At 50.7% G+C, this 13,676-nt stretch overlaps 5 protein-coding genes across 5 annotated transcripts; 2 read left to right on the forward strand and 3 right to left on the reverse strand.

The window, feature by feature from the left end:
• Positions 1-483: 483 nt before the first annotated feature.
• FMAN_04445 (uncharacterized protein) lies at positions 484-3,851 on the reverse strand (the record flags this gene model as incomplete). The annotated part of the gene is made up of 5 exons (XM_041828846.1): positions 484-1,778; positions 1,830-1,922; positions 1,972-2,541; positions 2,591-3,211; positions 3,272-3,851. 5 exons carry the CDS (start codon positions 3,849-3,851, stop codon positions 484-486), a joined length of 3,159 nt encoding a protein of 1,052 aa, XP_041679668.1.
• Positions 3,852-4,475: 624 nt separating this feature from the next.
• Positions 4,476-5,448, forward strand: FMAN_04444 (uncharacterized protein; the record flags this gene model as incomplete). The annotated part of the gene is made up of 2 exons (XM_041828847.1): positions 4,476-4,782; positions 4,844-5,448. 2 exons carry the CDS (start codon positions 4,476-4,478, stop codon positions 5,446-5,448), a joined length of 912 nt encoding a protein of 303 aa, XP_041679669.1.
• Positions 5,449-6,135: 687 nt separating this feature from the next.
• Positions 6,136-7,102, forward strand: FMAN_04443 (uncharacterized protein; the record flags this gene model as incomplete). Its single annotated transcript, XM_041828848.1, has 2 exons — positions 6,136-6,337; positions 6,405-7,102. 2 exons carry the CDS (start codon positions 6,136-6,138, stop codon positions 7,100-7,102), a joined length of 900 nt encoding a protein of 299 aa, XP_041679670.1.
• Positions 7,103-7,460: 358 nt separating this feature from the next.
• On the reverse strand, positions 7,461-8,392 carry FMAN_04442 (related to tRNA 2`-phosphotransferase; the record flags this gene model as incomplete). Its single annotated transcript, XM_041828849.1, has 2 exons — positions 7,461-8,117; positions 8,186-8,392. The coding sequence occupies 2 exons, from the start codon at positions 8,390-8,392 to the stop codon at positions 7,461-7,463; spliced, it is 864 nt and encodes a 287-aa protein (XP_041679671.1).
• A 1,018-nt stretch (positions 8,393-9,410) lies between these two features.
• FMAN_04441 (uncharacterized protein) lies at positions 9,411-13,106 on the reverse strand (the record flags this gene model as incomplete). Its single annotated transcript, XM_041828850.1, has 2 exons — positions 9,411-11,303; positions 11,502-13,106. The coding sequence occupies 2 exons, from the start codon at positions 13,104-13,106 to the stop codon at positions 9,411-9,413; spliced, it is 3,498 nt and encodes a 1,165-aa protein (XP_041679672.1).
• Between the last annotated feature and the right edge of the window lie 570 nt (positions 13,107-13,676).

The raw sequence follows: 13,676 nt of genomic DNA on the forward strand, positions 1-13,676 counted from the left end.
TCACCCGTCGCCTGGTGCCTCATTTGGTTACAATACCCCTTTTGGAAAGTCAGAGCCTTCTCATTTCCCCTTGTTTTATGCGTTAGAGATGATTGACACGGAGCGACTCAACGAAGATAGAAGAAACACACGATACCTAGTTGGATACTAGGTGCAATGCTGGGAAGGACAGGCGAATTCTTTTTTGGAACCTCCGGCGTGAAGGATATAATGGCCGGATCCTTGAAGAGCGGAGTAAATAGGACACGGAGTTGTTCTTTGGCTGTTGATTTTGCGAAACCTGCGGATAGAAGCGAAAGATAAAGGATATATTTTGTCCTCAACTCCATAAGCAATCCAAGTTAGACACACTCTTCATATCCAACTGTATATATGTCGCAGATATCATCCAGGAAATGAGTTGTTTGGTGATAATTCCTAGTTCAGTTGGCCCGACCAACTGGCAAACCTCCTTTGACTCTAAATGTCTAGATCATGAGCATCCTAACGATAACTCAACTCGGGGTTCGCTCTGAAGTTGCAGCGACATCGGCATTCGGGTACAGGGCACTCGACGTGTCTGGCAAACCACTGGCGGGCGTGGTCCAGATGCAAGACGTGTTCGCACCGGAGACAAAATGTAGGAAACTGACCAGCCATCTTAGACTCGCTCTTCTCTTCTGGCTTGTCAGAACGAGGGACGCCCACAATCTCGAGACAGACTACACAACGCGGGAGGTGTCGACCGCAGTTGGGACAACTCACACCCGCATTGATGCTCGTCGCGAGAAGTGGATTTCGAGACTCGAGAGCCGATGCTGCTGGCGCAGAAGAGGCGCCTCCGATATGCGGTGTCTGGTTGGCATTGTTCGCGAGTGATGTCTCAGCGTCGCAGAAAACACAGCGGAGGGCAACTTGGCGGGATGGTGGTTTCAATTTGGGGATGCCGTCCCGTTTCGATCGCTTCGTCGACTCGACATCAAACTTTGTGCGCTGGAAGAAGAGTTTATGGCGCTGAAGATGGGCCCGGTAAGTGTTGCGCCAGGCTCGACAGCGAATGTCGTCTATGTATCTCGGTGCACAAATGGACAGCACTAGGGTCGCTGTCTGAACGTCATGAAACTTTTGTATGTAGCGGGAAAAAATATCAACCATGGGTTCCGTGATACCTGTGAGGACGATGCCTTCTATATCTCCGTCTGCTATTGCCAAGGTGATCTGCTCGTTGAGCCACTGTGTGAGCTGGTCATCGTCAAAATTCCGGATTGCAACGTAAACTCGGTCAGAAAGGGGAAGGGATAGCTGGCTGGCTATAGCCGTCCAGTCACCTGTAGCAATCAGTGACGATATGGCTCGGAGGTAAGGGTCGGTTTTGGAAGCTACAGCTTCATCAAAATCAAGCTGTTCCTTGTTCTTGGCGGGCGTGCTGTCGCCGCTACCCATAAGCTGTAGGGCCAAAGACACAAACAAGAGTTCAGGGTGTGCAGTGCTGGCTTTCTTAAGGATCTGTATGGCTTCCTTATGATCGCCTGTAAATAAAGCACGAGCAGCGGCCATGGTATGAATGGTGGTGGGGTACTCAGGATCTGCCTTTCGATTGCGACCTTTTGGGTCATGCTTTTCAGAATCACCCCAGCCGCAGATTTCGAGGCATAGCTGACGATGCGCTGGCCACTTGGTAGCTGCTCCGTTGAACTTGGGAAGATGATTCTTTTTGCAGAAACTTGCAATGGTACGTTCCCATGTTGCGCGATCAGGAGGCGTTGCGCCAGGAGGTAGTCGAGTAGAAGGGTCACGGCCTATGGCAAGGTCAGCTGGGGTCTGCGCTATTTCCGCTTCCAGCTATTCACCAAGATTATTTGTCCATATTGAGTGAACGCCAACGTAGCTGAGGTCAATATTTGAGAGTACCATGCCTCCGTCATCAGCATTATCCTCGGCAGCTTAAAGATGTTAGTATGCCGTGAGAGAGAGTAATGTCCTGATACTTACTCGCCACCCAGTCCCATATATATTTTACCCACGGATCGTCTGCCACAATGTCTCTGTTTGCTACTGCGTCGAATAGGTATTTCTCTTTGGCACGTAACAACATATTGTGATCAAGTACGTTCTGTGCTTCTCGGGGGAGACCTTCAGCCTCAGCTAATGAAGCCAACAATGCATCGTGGATTTCCCGGCATGAGCCCAAGCTATCGGAAGCTAGGGACATCTCACTGGTCTCGCTTTCGACGATCTTTGTGTCACCAGCACGTGGCTTTATGCCCTTTGGAGCTTGGAACTCGTCTCTTACGAAGGCGCGCAGGACTCTTATCTTAGCTGCGACGGTAGAAGCTTTGTGAAAGGCCTCAGGCAGTGGCCTCGTGGTTGCCCCAATGTCCTCTATAACCACTGAAGTCATGTTATTTGTCTTCAGTAAGGTCTCCGTATCTGCCCGGACATTTGCACTCTCTGGTCCGAATAATGGCACTTCTGACAAAGCTTCTTCGATAAGAAGAGGTCCTAACATGTCAGGAGCTTGGGATGGTTCAAACTGCATCATGCTGTGGTATGGGGCGCCCTCTGCATGGGGTTAGACATGTCCAAACCATTGGGGATCAGCTTGAATTACCTTCGAGACCGCGATGCGGTGCTTTCCATGGTACAAGTTTGTAAACATGATCTGATGTTTGCGATGGTTGTTCGAGGATTTCAAAGTTTCCATTGGCTCGTAGAACGAGGAGCCGTGGACGAAGGACGGGCGAGCTCAATGTTACCCAGTCAAAAGCAACAATTCGATCATTCTTCCTTGATGTTTCGACATATGAAACGTCCATCTCATAAGACTTTTGGACTTGGAGAAGTTCCGGGTTGCTAGACCCAGAAGATGGAGCCTCTTTATTGGTGTTTAAGACCTTGAGTTGTCCTGTACGAGATAGCACAGCAAGCAAACCACGGTGATCACGACAATATCGAAGTGATCGAACAAGGGAATACTTTCCCTCGGCCAAGAAAGGGTCAGAATCGGTCTCTATGACTCGGTCAAGGCGCAATGCTCCACCCCACGGGAGTTCATCCTCCTCAATTGCTTGCATGTATGCATGGGAAGCCACAGGTCGAGATGTCGCTCGACGATCCCAGATCATTACTCCAGGGTGGTCCAGGGCAGACGAAGCAAAGTAGTTCTGATCAGCATAGTCGATTGTAAGATTGTTGTTGCACTTTGTTTGAAATGTGACAATGCTTGAAGGGTCTGATGAGAAGAAATATGTGTCAGTTTGCGCAAGAAATCCTTTTCATCTCCGAAACCTACCTCGAAGGTCATGTATTCGAAGACCCTGAGCCTTAATGCCCACAACAAGAGTTTGAGGGCTGTCTTCGAAGAATTTGATGCTTGACACAGAGACACTAGGTTCAAGACGGGTTTTTGGTTCAGCAATATTTGTTGCATCCGAGGGAAACCCTGTTGTGTTCTTGTCTATTGAAGACAGTCGACTGACATCCCAGATATGGAGACATTGATCCATTCGCACTCTGTCCAGGCCAACTGCTAACAATCCGGTTGTGTTGAAAGCGACAGCTTGACAAGTACGAGACATCTTGAGGCCCAGCTCCACGTACGCATTAGATCCATCGTCGATCCTGAGCAAATTCACGATGCCACTACCGGTACCAACGGCAAGAAGACCGGGATTGGTTGGCGACCAATCGTAGGTTGTGAGGGGAGGAAAGTCATCGTGGCGGGCGAGTTTCTGATAGTCGAACTTCCCAGCTCTTGCGTGACCAGTTGGTTCGTAGACCTGAACAACGCGGTGCTGAAGGTTGATATGAATGAAGTTATCATATGAAGGGTTGGACGACCATTTGACGAGCCCAGGTTCAGGGCGATCCATGATGAAGGAGAATTAGCCCAGTGGCGGGCTTTTTACATAGGCATCAATCCGTGGTTCGGTCTCCTGGTGATTGATTTTATCTTGAATGAATCTCCAAGAAAAGAGGTAGGCGGTGACTCTAGCTCAGAGATGATTTCTGGCGATGGATGAGTCGAAAGACAAAGTTCCGTGCCAGACTCTTGGCAACGGCTTGATAATAAATTTTGCAAAGAACTTTGTTGATATCAGAGCTTTCCCTTTAGATATTTAGATGCTATAGACATCAAAGGAAAACGTTCTTGATATGTAAAGAAGATGGTGATTGGTATTGGATTCGATGGCGTCGAGCTTAGAAGATGAGCCTCTCTCTGCCAGGCAGGCGCCTCTCAGGAACACAGAGCACCTTCCCTCCCCCACAAGCCCGAGCGTCCGACGCTACCCCGAATTAAGACGTGCCTGATAAGATACAGCCGCAAGTCCCCGCTTAGGAAAAGTAAGGTAGGAGTAAAAAAAAGTTGACCATCTTGAATGGACTTCTTTAGTGCCTATGATTCAACCTTTGCCTGGAATATCTTTTGAACATTCTCTTCGCAATCCCACCTCCTTTTCGCTTCATAATCCTCGTACGAGCTCTATATAGTCGCCATGGGGCAAAAGAGAGAATACTCGGAGATTGGGTCTCCTGAGCCTCACAACCGTCCAGCATTCAATGTTGCGAAGAAGCACAAGTCGAGCAAGTCAAAGCATCGTCCGAACGAGGGAACTTCAACATGGGCCAAAAAGCGAACGCGCACTATCGAGCGACTTCTGAACCGGAACCAAGAACTTCCTGCCAACGTGCGCAATGATCTCGAGCGAGAGCTGGGCGCTCTCAGGGCGACAGTCTCGGACAAGAGCTTCCAGAAGCTACGAAGTGCTATGATATCGAAATATCACATGGTCCGGTTCTTTGGTAAGACCTTCTCTTGGCGTCATTTTCCGCTCGTAAAGAATGCTAACAAGGCGCGACTCAGAACGAAAGAAAGCATCGCGATTAGCAAAACAGCTGCGCAAAAAGATTGAAGAGACCGAATCTACAGAAACGGGCGAGATCGAGGCATTGGAGCGTGACTTGCATGTTGCCGAAGTAGATGAGGCGTACACACAACACTTTCCCCATGCTGAGCCCTACATCAGCCTGTACACCAGCGCCAAGTCAGAGAAGGAAGATGAGGATAGAGATGACGACAAGCTTGACTACACACCACTCAAGCATAGGGGTCTACTACATACAGAGCGACCCCCAATTTGGTCGGAAATTGAACAGGCGATGAAGGATGGCCCCCACGCGTTGCGAAATTTAAGAGAGAGACGGCCAACTGAGCTCACACAAGAAGCACAGTCAGAGCGCCGCCAGAAAAAGCCCCATGCAACGATCACAGATGGTGCTCCCAAGGCGCAGCCAAAACCACAGGCCGCGAAGGAAAAACCTGCACCTTTCATCAAGGTCAAGGGGAAAGCTGCTTCTGCTCCAAAGAACCGCAGAGAACGCAGATTACAAGAGCGTCAGGCTGCACAGCCAGTCGTCAAGAGTGACGACGATGATAGCGACGAGGGTGGTTTCTTTGAAGAGGATTAAGTACGCCATGGGGAGGAGGTTAGAAGGGTGTTGGTTGGAGAGAGTTTTTACATATTGCATCAGGTGTTGGTAGATACCCTGCGACGCTGATGGGTCGACCATCGTTGGACCTATCTATAGCATAACCGACACAATCAATCAAGCATTGTCAAGTTCGGGTTTACAGAGCCTGGTTCTGTCTCAGGTCAGGTCAGGTCCTCCCTCTGTGTGTTTCGATCGACGCACCTCCACTGTAGTTGGCCAGAAAAATAGACCCCTCACAGCCACTTGTCACCACGTTCACCACCTCACCAACTCCATGATCACATTGTGAGCGTATCCCTCTTGAAATGATGCGGATTGAATGCGCATTTGACATGCATAGCAGCCCAATCAATTCGGAAATAGCAGTTAAAGCCGGCCAATCTAAGCTGTACTGCCAATGAGGCCTGGTTGTCTTGTTGGGAGCCTACTGTATGTACTTCGCTTTTGCGATATTCCAAAAGGCATCCATTCTTCACTACCTCAAGGCTTCGCCAGGTCATGAATCACAGCTATAAATTGCAGGCCCAGCTCTCCACCTTTCTTCCTTTGCTTCATGTAATTCGATCTCCTCACCTCCCCCCATCTTCTCATTTCATCCCACTCCGCCTAACTACACCTTCAACACCCAAACACTGCATCGAACAAAAACACCCCCAAAGCACAATGGCGTTTCACGGCCCTTTAACTGTCAGTGGTGGTATCCCTTGGGATGAGCTCATAAAGTTCGCTGAGGAGAAAAAGGCCGAAGAAGCAAAGACGGGCCATCCTGCGCAGCTTAACAAGCAGCAGATCGCCGCCATCTCACAACTCATCGAGCTTGTTCATGAGATTGAAGTGGAAGACTTCTGGGTCGCCGACTTGAATCGTGAGTTTCCCCGTCAAACGTGAACGTCATCTTTCATATCAAGCTCCTAACCATGATCATTTGCCAGAGTACTGTCAGCAGAACAAAATCCCAACTCCTCAGTTCACTCAAGAGACCTTCAGTCAGCAAGTCTACGGGATGCCTTTTCCTCGATCTCGTGTCTTCTGCAATCTTCCTTCTGAAAACACCAAGTTTCCCCAGGAAGGCCGTGGCTACGAGACTGGTCAACAGGTTCCGACTTTCAAAAGGGTTCAAAAAGCTAAAAACTTTGCTGCCATGCATGCACTCAGATACCTCCGCATGGAAGACCCGGCACCTCGAGGCAGCAAGAGAGCCCCTCCAAGTTCACAAGAGTCTCCTGCGCATGCTAGGATCAAGACAGAGGAAGACAACTCGGATGGCGGTGTCTTCATGGCTACACCTCTTCGTTCAGGCGATCACAGCGTCCCAACTAGTACCCTTCTGGCTTCTGCCACCACCCAGGGCCCTACCGTTCGTGAGCGTGTCGCTGGTCTCGGCGAGCGCATGGGCTTCGGTATTCCCCAGTACTATATAGAGCAAGACAACGAGAAAGAAGATACTTGGAAAGGGCGTCCTATCTTCAGGCATGATGGGCGGATTCCGGAGGACATGGGTGTTGTAGAAGGGATCGTGGGAAGACAGAAAGCCGAGATCTTGGTCGCGGAGAAGGTGCTTGAGTGGCTGGAGAAGGAAGAGAAGAACAGAGGCGACCAATATTCGAGCCTCATGGATCCGACCTCCTGAGTGGTGCTTTATGCCTCACTTTCACGATCTCGCCACTTAGGCTCGGGGTTCAAAGAGACTTGAAACCCGCAATGGATATGAATTCAAAAAGCCAAGTTTATTAGGCTTGCTGCACCGAGGCTGGTCTAACTCTAATATTGATAGCCGATTTGTTATGGGTTGTTTTGCTCCTAGGTTGGCGATAGTGTGAATCGAGTTGACTAAAATGAAGATTCGACCAGGTGATTGTCGTTGAGTAATTGTAATAATTCTGTCTCCAGTGACGGTTACGTGCATCAAGATAGTCCTAGTATGCCGCCTCATCAAATTGTCTCTATAAACCAGACGCTTTTGGGATGATTTCTGATATCTACGAACCTCAGCGTCTACCACCCCTTCCTCCTCTTCCTCCACCCTGTCGAGGCCCCTTTCCAAGCGGAGGACTTATCTTCAAGCCAGCTGGTAGATCAGAAATCCACTGACCGTCTTGCCACAATACCCCAACATCGACCTTGCGGCCCGTCACCAACTTGAAATACTTGGTGCTCAAAACCCCCTGCTCGTCGCCCTCCGTCAACAACACTCCATTGTCACTCAGCCACCACTTCACGCCATCGTTCAAGCTTGCTTCAACGTCTATCTCGATAATCAGCTCTGCATCCTTACGCATCCCGCTAACGACGCCTTCCTCGGGTGTTCCAGTTGAACAGTGGACATGATTACGACTCATGGGCTTGAGGCCGCCGGACTCGACGATTCGTGGCCAAAAGTAAAAGAAGGATCCGTGAAGGACACGCTCAGGGACGTTACCGTCCTCTAGTGTGATGGGCGCCAGAAGAGCTGCTGACTCAAGCTTAATGGAGTGACCTTGGTTGGCACGGATGAGATAATCGGCTGGTGTGGTAGATTTGGTATCTAGGGAAGGGTTCTTGACCGGGTTGGGCTTGAGTGTAAACCGTTGCTTATCGTTGGAAGTGACAATGGACTGGATGTCGTCGAACGTGACCTTTAAAGATCGCAAAGGGCCCCAGGCGAGCTGCATGAGAGAATTAGCAAGTGTTGTTCGAAGGATGAATATTCGAGGCGGATTTAGGTCCCCCTTACCACAGCATCCAAGGGCGCGTAACCTTCATCGTCAAGTTGAATGCCAGCATTAGCTGCTTGATGTCTCAAGAGCTTGGACAAGGCCTTCGACACCTGCACCTCTCTTCCATGGCCGCCGCCACCTTTCCCTCGTCCCCTATCTCCTCTTGATCTTGGGTGCCCGATCTGCATCTTGTCCTCAACATCGAAATGAGTCTGGTCAGCCATGATGCCGTGTTTGCGTTGTGAAAATAAGGTGTGATGAGGTGGTTGATGTGCAGTGAAACAGTTCTGAGGTAGAAAGCGTGGCTTGGTGGAAGTCGAAAAGATGAGAGGGAAAATGCTCCTTTTTAATATTTTAGGTGTTGTGATAGAAGACATGAGTCGAAGTCCCATTCACTCACTCAAAAGATATGAATTCTTGAGAGAATCCAGTGGGGCCGATCTTATAGACGGCATGCCTCACCTGCATCTCCCGTTTCGGCCTGACTCAGCCTCTATGTTAAGGTACCTAGTTACCTACCAACTTAGTAGGTAGGGGGATGCTAAGTCTGCCTCGACTTCATCCGTGTCCATGTGCCAAGCAGACCAGTCGCAGCGAGAAATAACATACAAATTGAGTCTTTTAACAGACTCAGATCCATCAGGCACTCTAGCACAAAGTTGTTGCTTAAACTTTGGAGCTGCCACCAAATAAATGGCATGCGTCCGTTTGTTTCACCTCACAAACCCCTTACAACGACATCACCAAGGTCAAAGTCAAAGAGAGGGTAGCAAAGAGCCGTCATACGCGACAAAGCCACATCATACATTAAAATAAATCGGTATCCACATGCTTATATCCTGATGTCTTTTTGACTGCCAGCCCGATACAAAACAGATATAAAGCCCAGGCTGTCTTGTTTCTTGCGTGGTCGCTCCTCGTGCGCCGTTTTCAGAAAGCAAACCTCCTCCCAGACACCATAACACTGTCCTCCTTGCAAAGATGCTGTCCTCTCAAGCAAAATGAGCTTGTCTACGGACAGTGTATGTACGTCAAACAAGAACGATAATGTAATTTGTCATCCCCAACAATCACCATGAATCATTCGGCCGAGCCGGATAAGAATCAATGGAGGGAACAGGGAAAACAAGCTGTTTCCCGTGCAAACATAAAAGTATATAAATAGCAACGTCCGGCGCTCGAAACGTAATGTATAGGTAGTTGTACAGTCGTTAAATCAATCAAAGTCATTGGTCATTGGCATCATCTGTAGCTGCCAGCAGCTGCAGAAGGATTGGCGGACGCAATGCTGTCCCGTTTGGGTCTTCTGATCATACTGCTGGTCCGATTGACCATGGTTGTTTGCCCAAGAGAGGTGTAGCGTTGTGCACGCTCTTCAGCAAGTTTGTCGACAGCCCCATGACCGTGTTCTTGCTGTGCCGGTCTCTCCATGTATCTTCGAGGCGGTGTTGCTGTGTTAACTGATGGCGTCGCCAGTCTAGACACACCGAGATTCGACGAAACAAAACGCCGGCGCGGGATGGCAGATGTGGTATCAGCTGATGGTGAGTATTGCTGCTGCTGCTGCTGCTGTGGCGTTTGATCCTGCGTCACAACTCGAATCGTACTGCCAAGCTCAGTAGGTGCTCGAGAAGGCGCTCGAAACCGTGATTCTTCCTCGCCTTCTTCACCAACCGTGTTTCTACGGTTGCGGACGAATAAAGATGTTCTACGGCCTTCATCAGGCTCCTCAGTACCAGCTCTTCTGGTTCTTAGAAGAAGCGATGACTTCCTGCCTTCATCAGGTTCTTCGGTACCAGCACGGCGAGATCGGGAAACCAGAAGGGAAGAACGCCGATTCGAGATCGGCTCGATCGGTGTCGATGGTATCGAGTTGGACACACGTGATGTAGTGGGTAGAGAACTACCGTTAAGAATGTTGAGTCTTCTCTCTTCAAATTTGGACAGAGTCCTGGGACTGGTAAGATGTTCCTTGGCGGCACCCTGATCGTTTCTCCCAATACTCTGTCGCCGTTGAGAAAAGCCACTAAAGGTTTTACCGATCGTCGGGGTAGTTGGCGCGTCATTCTGAGCAGGTGGTGGGACTTCGATTGACTGCCGCGGTATACGTATCTGGGTAGCGTCCTCACCCAATGCGAGGCAAAGCTCCGTTAAGCTGCGACACACACTCTCGGCCTTTCGTCTCAGTTGGCGATCAGTAACAGTTGCGTTAGAGCCTATCGTGCTGGCGCCGCTCGAAATGGGCCCAGGAAGGCCGGGCGTTCCCATCATGGAAGCGAGTGCCATGGCATCGTTAGCAGCAGACTCTAGGGCCTGGTAAACTTCCGTGTCGAGTAGAGCCTTGGACTTAGCAAGGGCGGATTGAAGGATGGAATGTGACTCTCGGTGGTGGGAGGACGTGGTGCTAACGGCGTCGGCATTCGTGTTCTGATGGCCATTCTCAACTCGCTTGGGAGAAGAAGACATAGTTGTAGCTGTAGTAGTCGCCGTCGGCGGTCGGTCGTCTGATAATCTCGATACTGCGGCGCCGGAAGTCGAAGGCAGCTTACCAGTCAGTTCCAGTCGATGTATTCTTGATTTGAGGTCGTCTAGTTCGTCCCATACCGTAGAGGGGGCTGTATTCGACAACGTCGATTCCGTTCCCTCATGCCCGTTGCCAGCCTCCTGATTTGCTTGACGTTGGAAATCGAATGACCGGACCAGAGGGGAGGAATTATACGTCTTGTTGTGACCATGACCCATGAATTTGTACGCAGAGCCTCGGTTTTGCCCACTTACATTGTTGTCTGTGACAGAGGATCTTCGACGAGAATACATGGAGTTTTCGGAACTAGGTTCCTGAAAAACTATCGATCGAGGTGTGACAGGGGACGGGCGGATGGTTGAGGTCGAGCCTCGCAGACGTCCTGTATCTTCTCCAGGATGCGCAGATGCTGCTTTTTCTCGTGGCAGTGTGCGATAAGTTGACATGCGAGAAATTTCAGTGGCCCGGTCGTCTTCGTAGCCTCTTGATCGTGACCGCGCAGTGTCTTGTTGATCAGAAAGCCGGCGCCGAACCCTGGGAGGCGAAGTAGGCTGATGTATAGGGACTACGGAGGATAACGGTCTTCGATGCGTAAATCGCGTTGATCGTGACTAGGTATGCAAGTTAGCCTCAGAGCTAGGACAGGGTCGAAGTCGAGTTATATCTCCAGAAGCAAGCAATTGAGTACGTGGTGGGTACACAAACAGGTCCGCGCAGCCCGAGTGACCATGCGCCATACACGGCGCATAGCCGGCATCATAAAAAATGGCGAGGGAGACAGTAAGATGCGATAGAAGGAGTGAACTTACCACTACGCTGCGGGTATCTTCTTGGGATTGCTCGTCTGTTTGACGCTGGGAAGTTTCTTCCCTGGCAATCTTAAGGAAAACGTCGCCAGTATCTTCATTGTCGAAGGCGCCACGGCGGCTTGAGGCTAAAGGAGCTGACCGAAGTGCATCATCATTACCCCTGCCCTCCAAGGCGCGCAGGGTACGGTCATGGTTAGTGTCTTCGACTTCGTCGCCAGAGTCGTGGAAGCGCGGCCTCGAATTCATATCGAGAGTGAGGCTCTTGCGGGAGCCTGAAGATCGGAATGATCGAATTGGGGGAACACGAACAGCAGTTGACGGCGATGAATCAGTGCTACTATTGGAGGTGAGAGGCGGTCGGTACGAAACGGGAGGGCGATGGGAGGCAGATGCTCGCCTCTCATCTGAGTTGGTTCTGGACAGCGTCTTGGGCAAAATTAATTCGCGTTGGCCAGGCGGCGATTGCTGAGGTGAATTGTCACTTGAGGAGGGCCAAGTGGATTGACCTTCTTGGGCGGCTTCGATGGCTTGGAGGCGCTCAGAGTTCAAAGAAGGTGGTGGGCCAGTGGAAGAGGTGCCAGCAGTCGATCTTCGCGACACCAGTGGTCGCCGAGTCCGAGACTTGGAGGTTGGAGGAGCAGGATGCGGGGAGATCGCGTCAGGTGCATGTGCTTCAAAAGATGCGGGACGCTTAACCCCAGGCGAGAGTTGGATCACCGATGACGATGGATGAACCGAGGACGTCTTGGAATTCGTTTGTGAGAGCAGCGTTGTGTCGGATTCGTAGGATGACTTGGATTCGTTGGGCTTCGAGAATGAAGATGCCGTGTTCGTTGATGGGTCTGTTGGCGCAGATGTAGATGCAGGCGCAGATGTTAATGCAGAGACAGCGTGTTTTTCGTCGCAGTGATACGTTGTCGGGTGAGAAGTGTGAGAATGGGTCGTCGCGAGAGTTGCTGGTGCTGTGCCAGGGTCGGGCGCTGTCAATGGTCCACTAACAGTAGCGCTGGGGGGCGGCACTGGGCCTGGGTCTGCTGATACAGGTGATACTGTGGTCGGGGCGACTGAGACAGTCGGAGTAGTAGTGCTGGGGTCTGAATTGGGTGAGACAATCGGCGGCACAATTGAAGACTGCAGAGGAAGCGCCGCTGATGCGCTATTCAAAGTATTGGCGAGTGGTGAGGTTGGTGTTGAGGCTGATGCCGTTGCCGTTGCCGTTGCCGACACCAATGTAGTAGGTTTGTGGTCAAGGTAATCGCTGGTGCGGCCGTCCTTGTTATTGTTTCTCGAATCGAGATTTTGGTTTCTGTTATGGTTGTACTGGTTGCTGCTGCTAAGGGACAGGGGGTCACCCTTATGAGCTAGGGGCACGCTTCCACAGCTGCTGCTTCGCCGGTCAGTGAAGCGGAAAGCGGGCAACTTGGAAGAACTGTGGCTTTGCCGGTGCGAGTCTGCGTGGGCAATGACAGTACATGAGGAAGCGTTGGATTGGAGATCAGCTGTGGCCATAGGGAAAGGCATATTCCCAGACGCAGGCTCCTGATGCTGATGCTGACTGTCAGGGCCAGGCTGGCCCGCACTGGTGAAACCGCCTTTTACAGTCATGGTCTCGGCCGCCGGAGCATTAGGGCATCCCAGCAAGTGCTTGCAGACAGATACGACGTCAATGGACTGCGAAAAGTCTCGCAGGTTCGCCGCGGGAGAATTTCGTTGAGGAGGACTGGTTTCGCACAGAATATCCTGATGAGTTGAGAAGGCTTTTCAACTGAGAAAATGTCCCAAGTCGTCACGTATTAGTTATTACAATGATTGCATGCGGCAGTGGTCGTCTCAGTTTTGGGTCGTCTCCTAGAAAAGAACAATGGGCTAAGACACTCGAATGCCTATGACTCGAGAGGCCTTGGATTTTGGCGGTTGGTTGTCAGAGCGGCGTCCTTGGAGCGCGCGAAACGGGTTCCTCCGAAACGAGCGAAAAGGATCAAAGAAACGTCGTCGAGGAAACCTGGGGAAGTGAAGTTTGCAGAGATTGAAACAAAGAGAGGAGCCGAGGGTTTGGGTTGCTTGTACGATATTATGATGTGAGCTGAAACCGCGGGAATTAAGTACGAGAGTGATGTTGGCAGACACAAGGAAAGAAAGAAGATGAAGTCGGTGTAGGTGAGGGGACGAGTATGC

Source organism: Fusarium mangiferae, assembly GCF_900044065.1.
Source record: "Fusarium mangiferae strain MRC7560 genome assembly, contig: FMAN_scaffold003, whole genome shotgun sequence".
Lineage (NCBI taxonomy): Eukaryota > Fungi > Ascomycota > Sordariomycetes > Hypocreales > Nectriaceae > Fusarium > Fusarium mangiferae.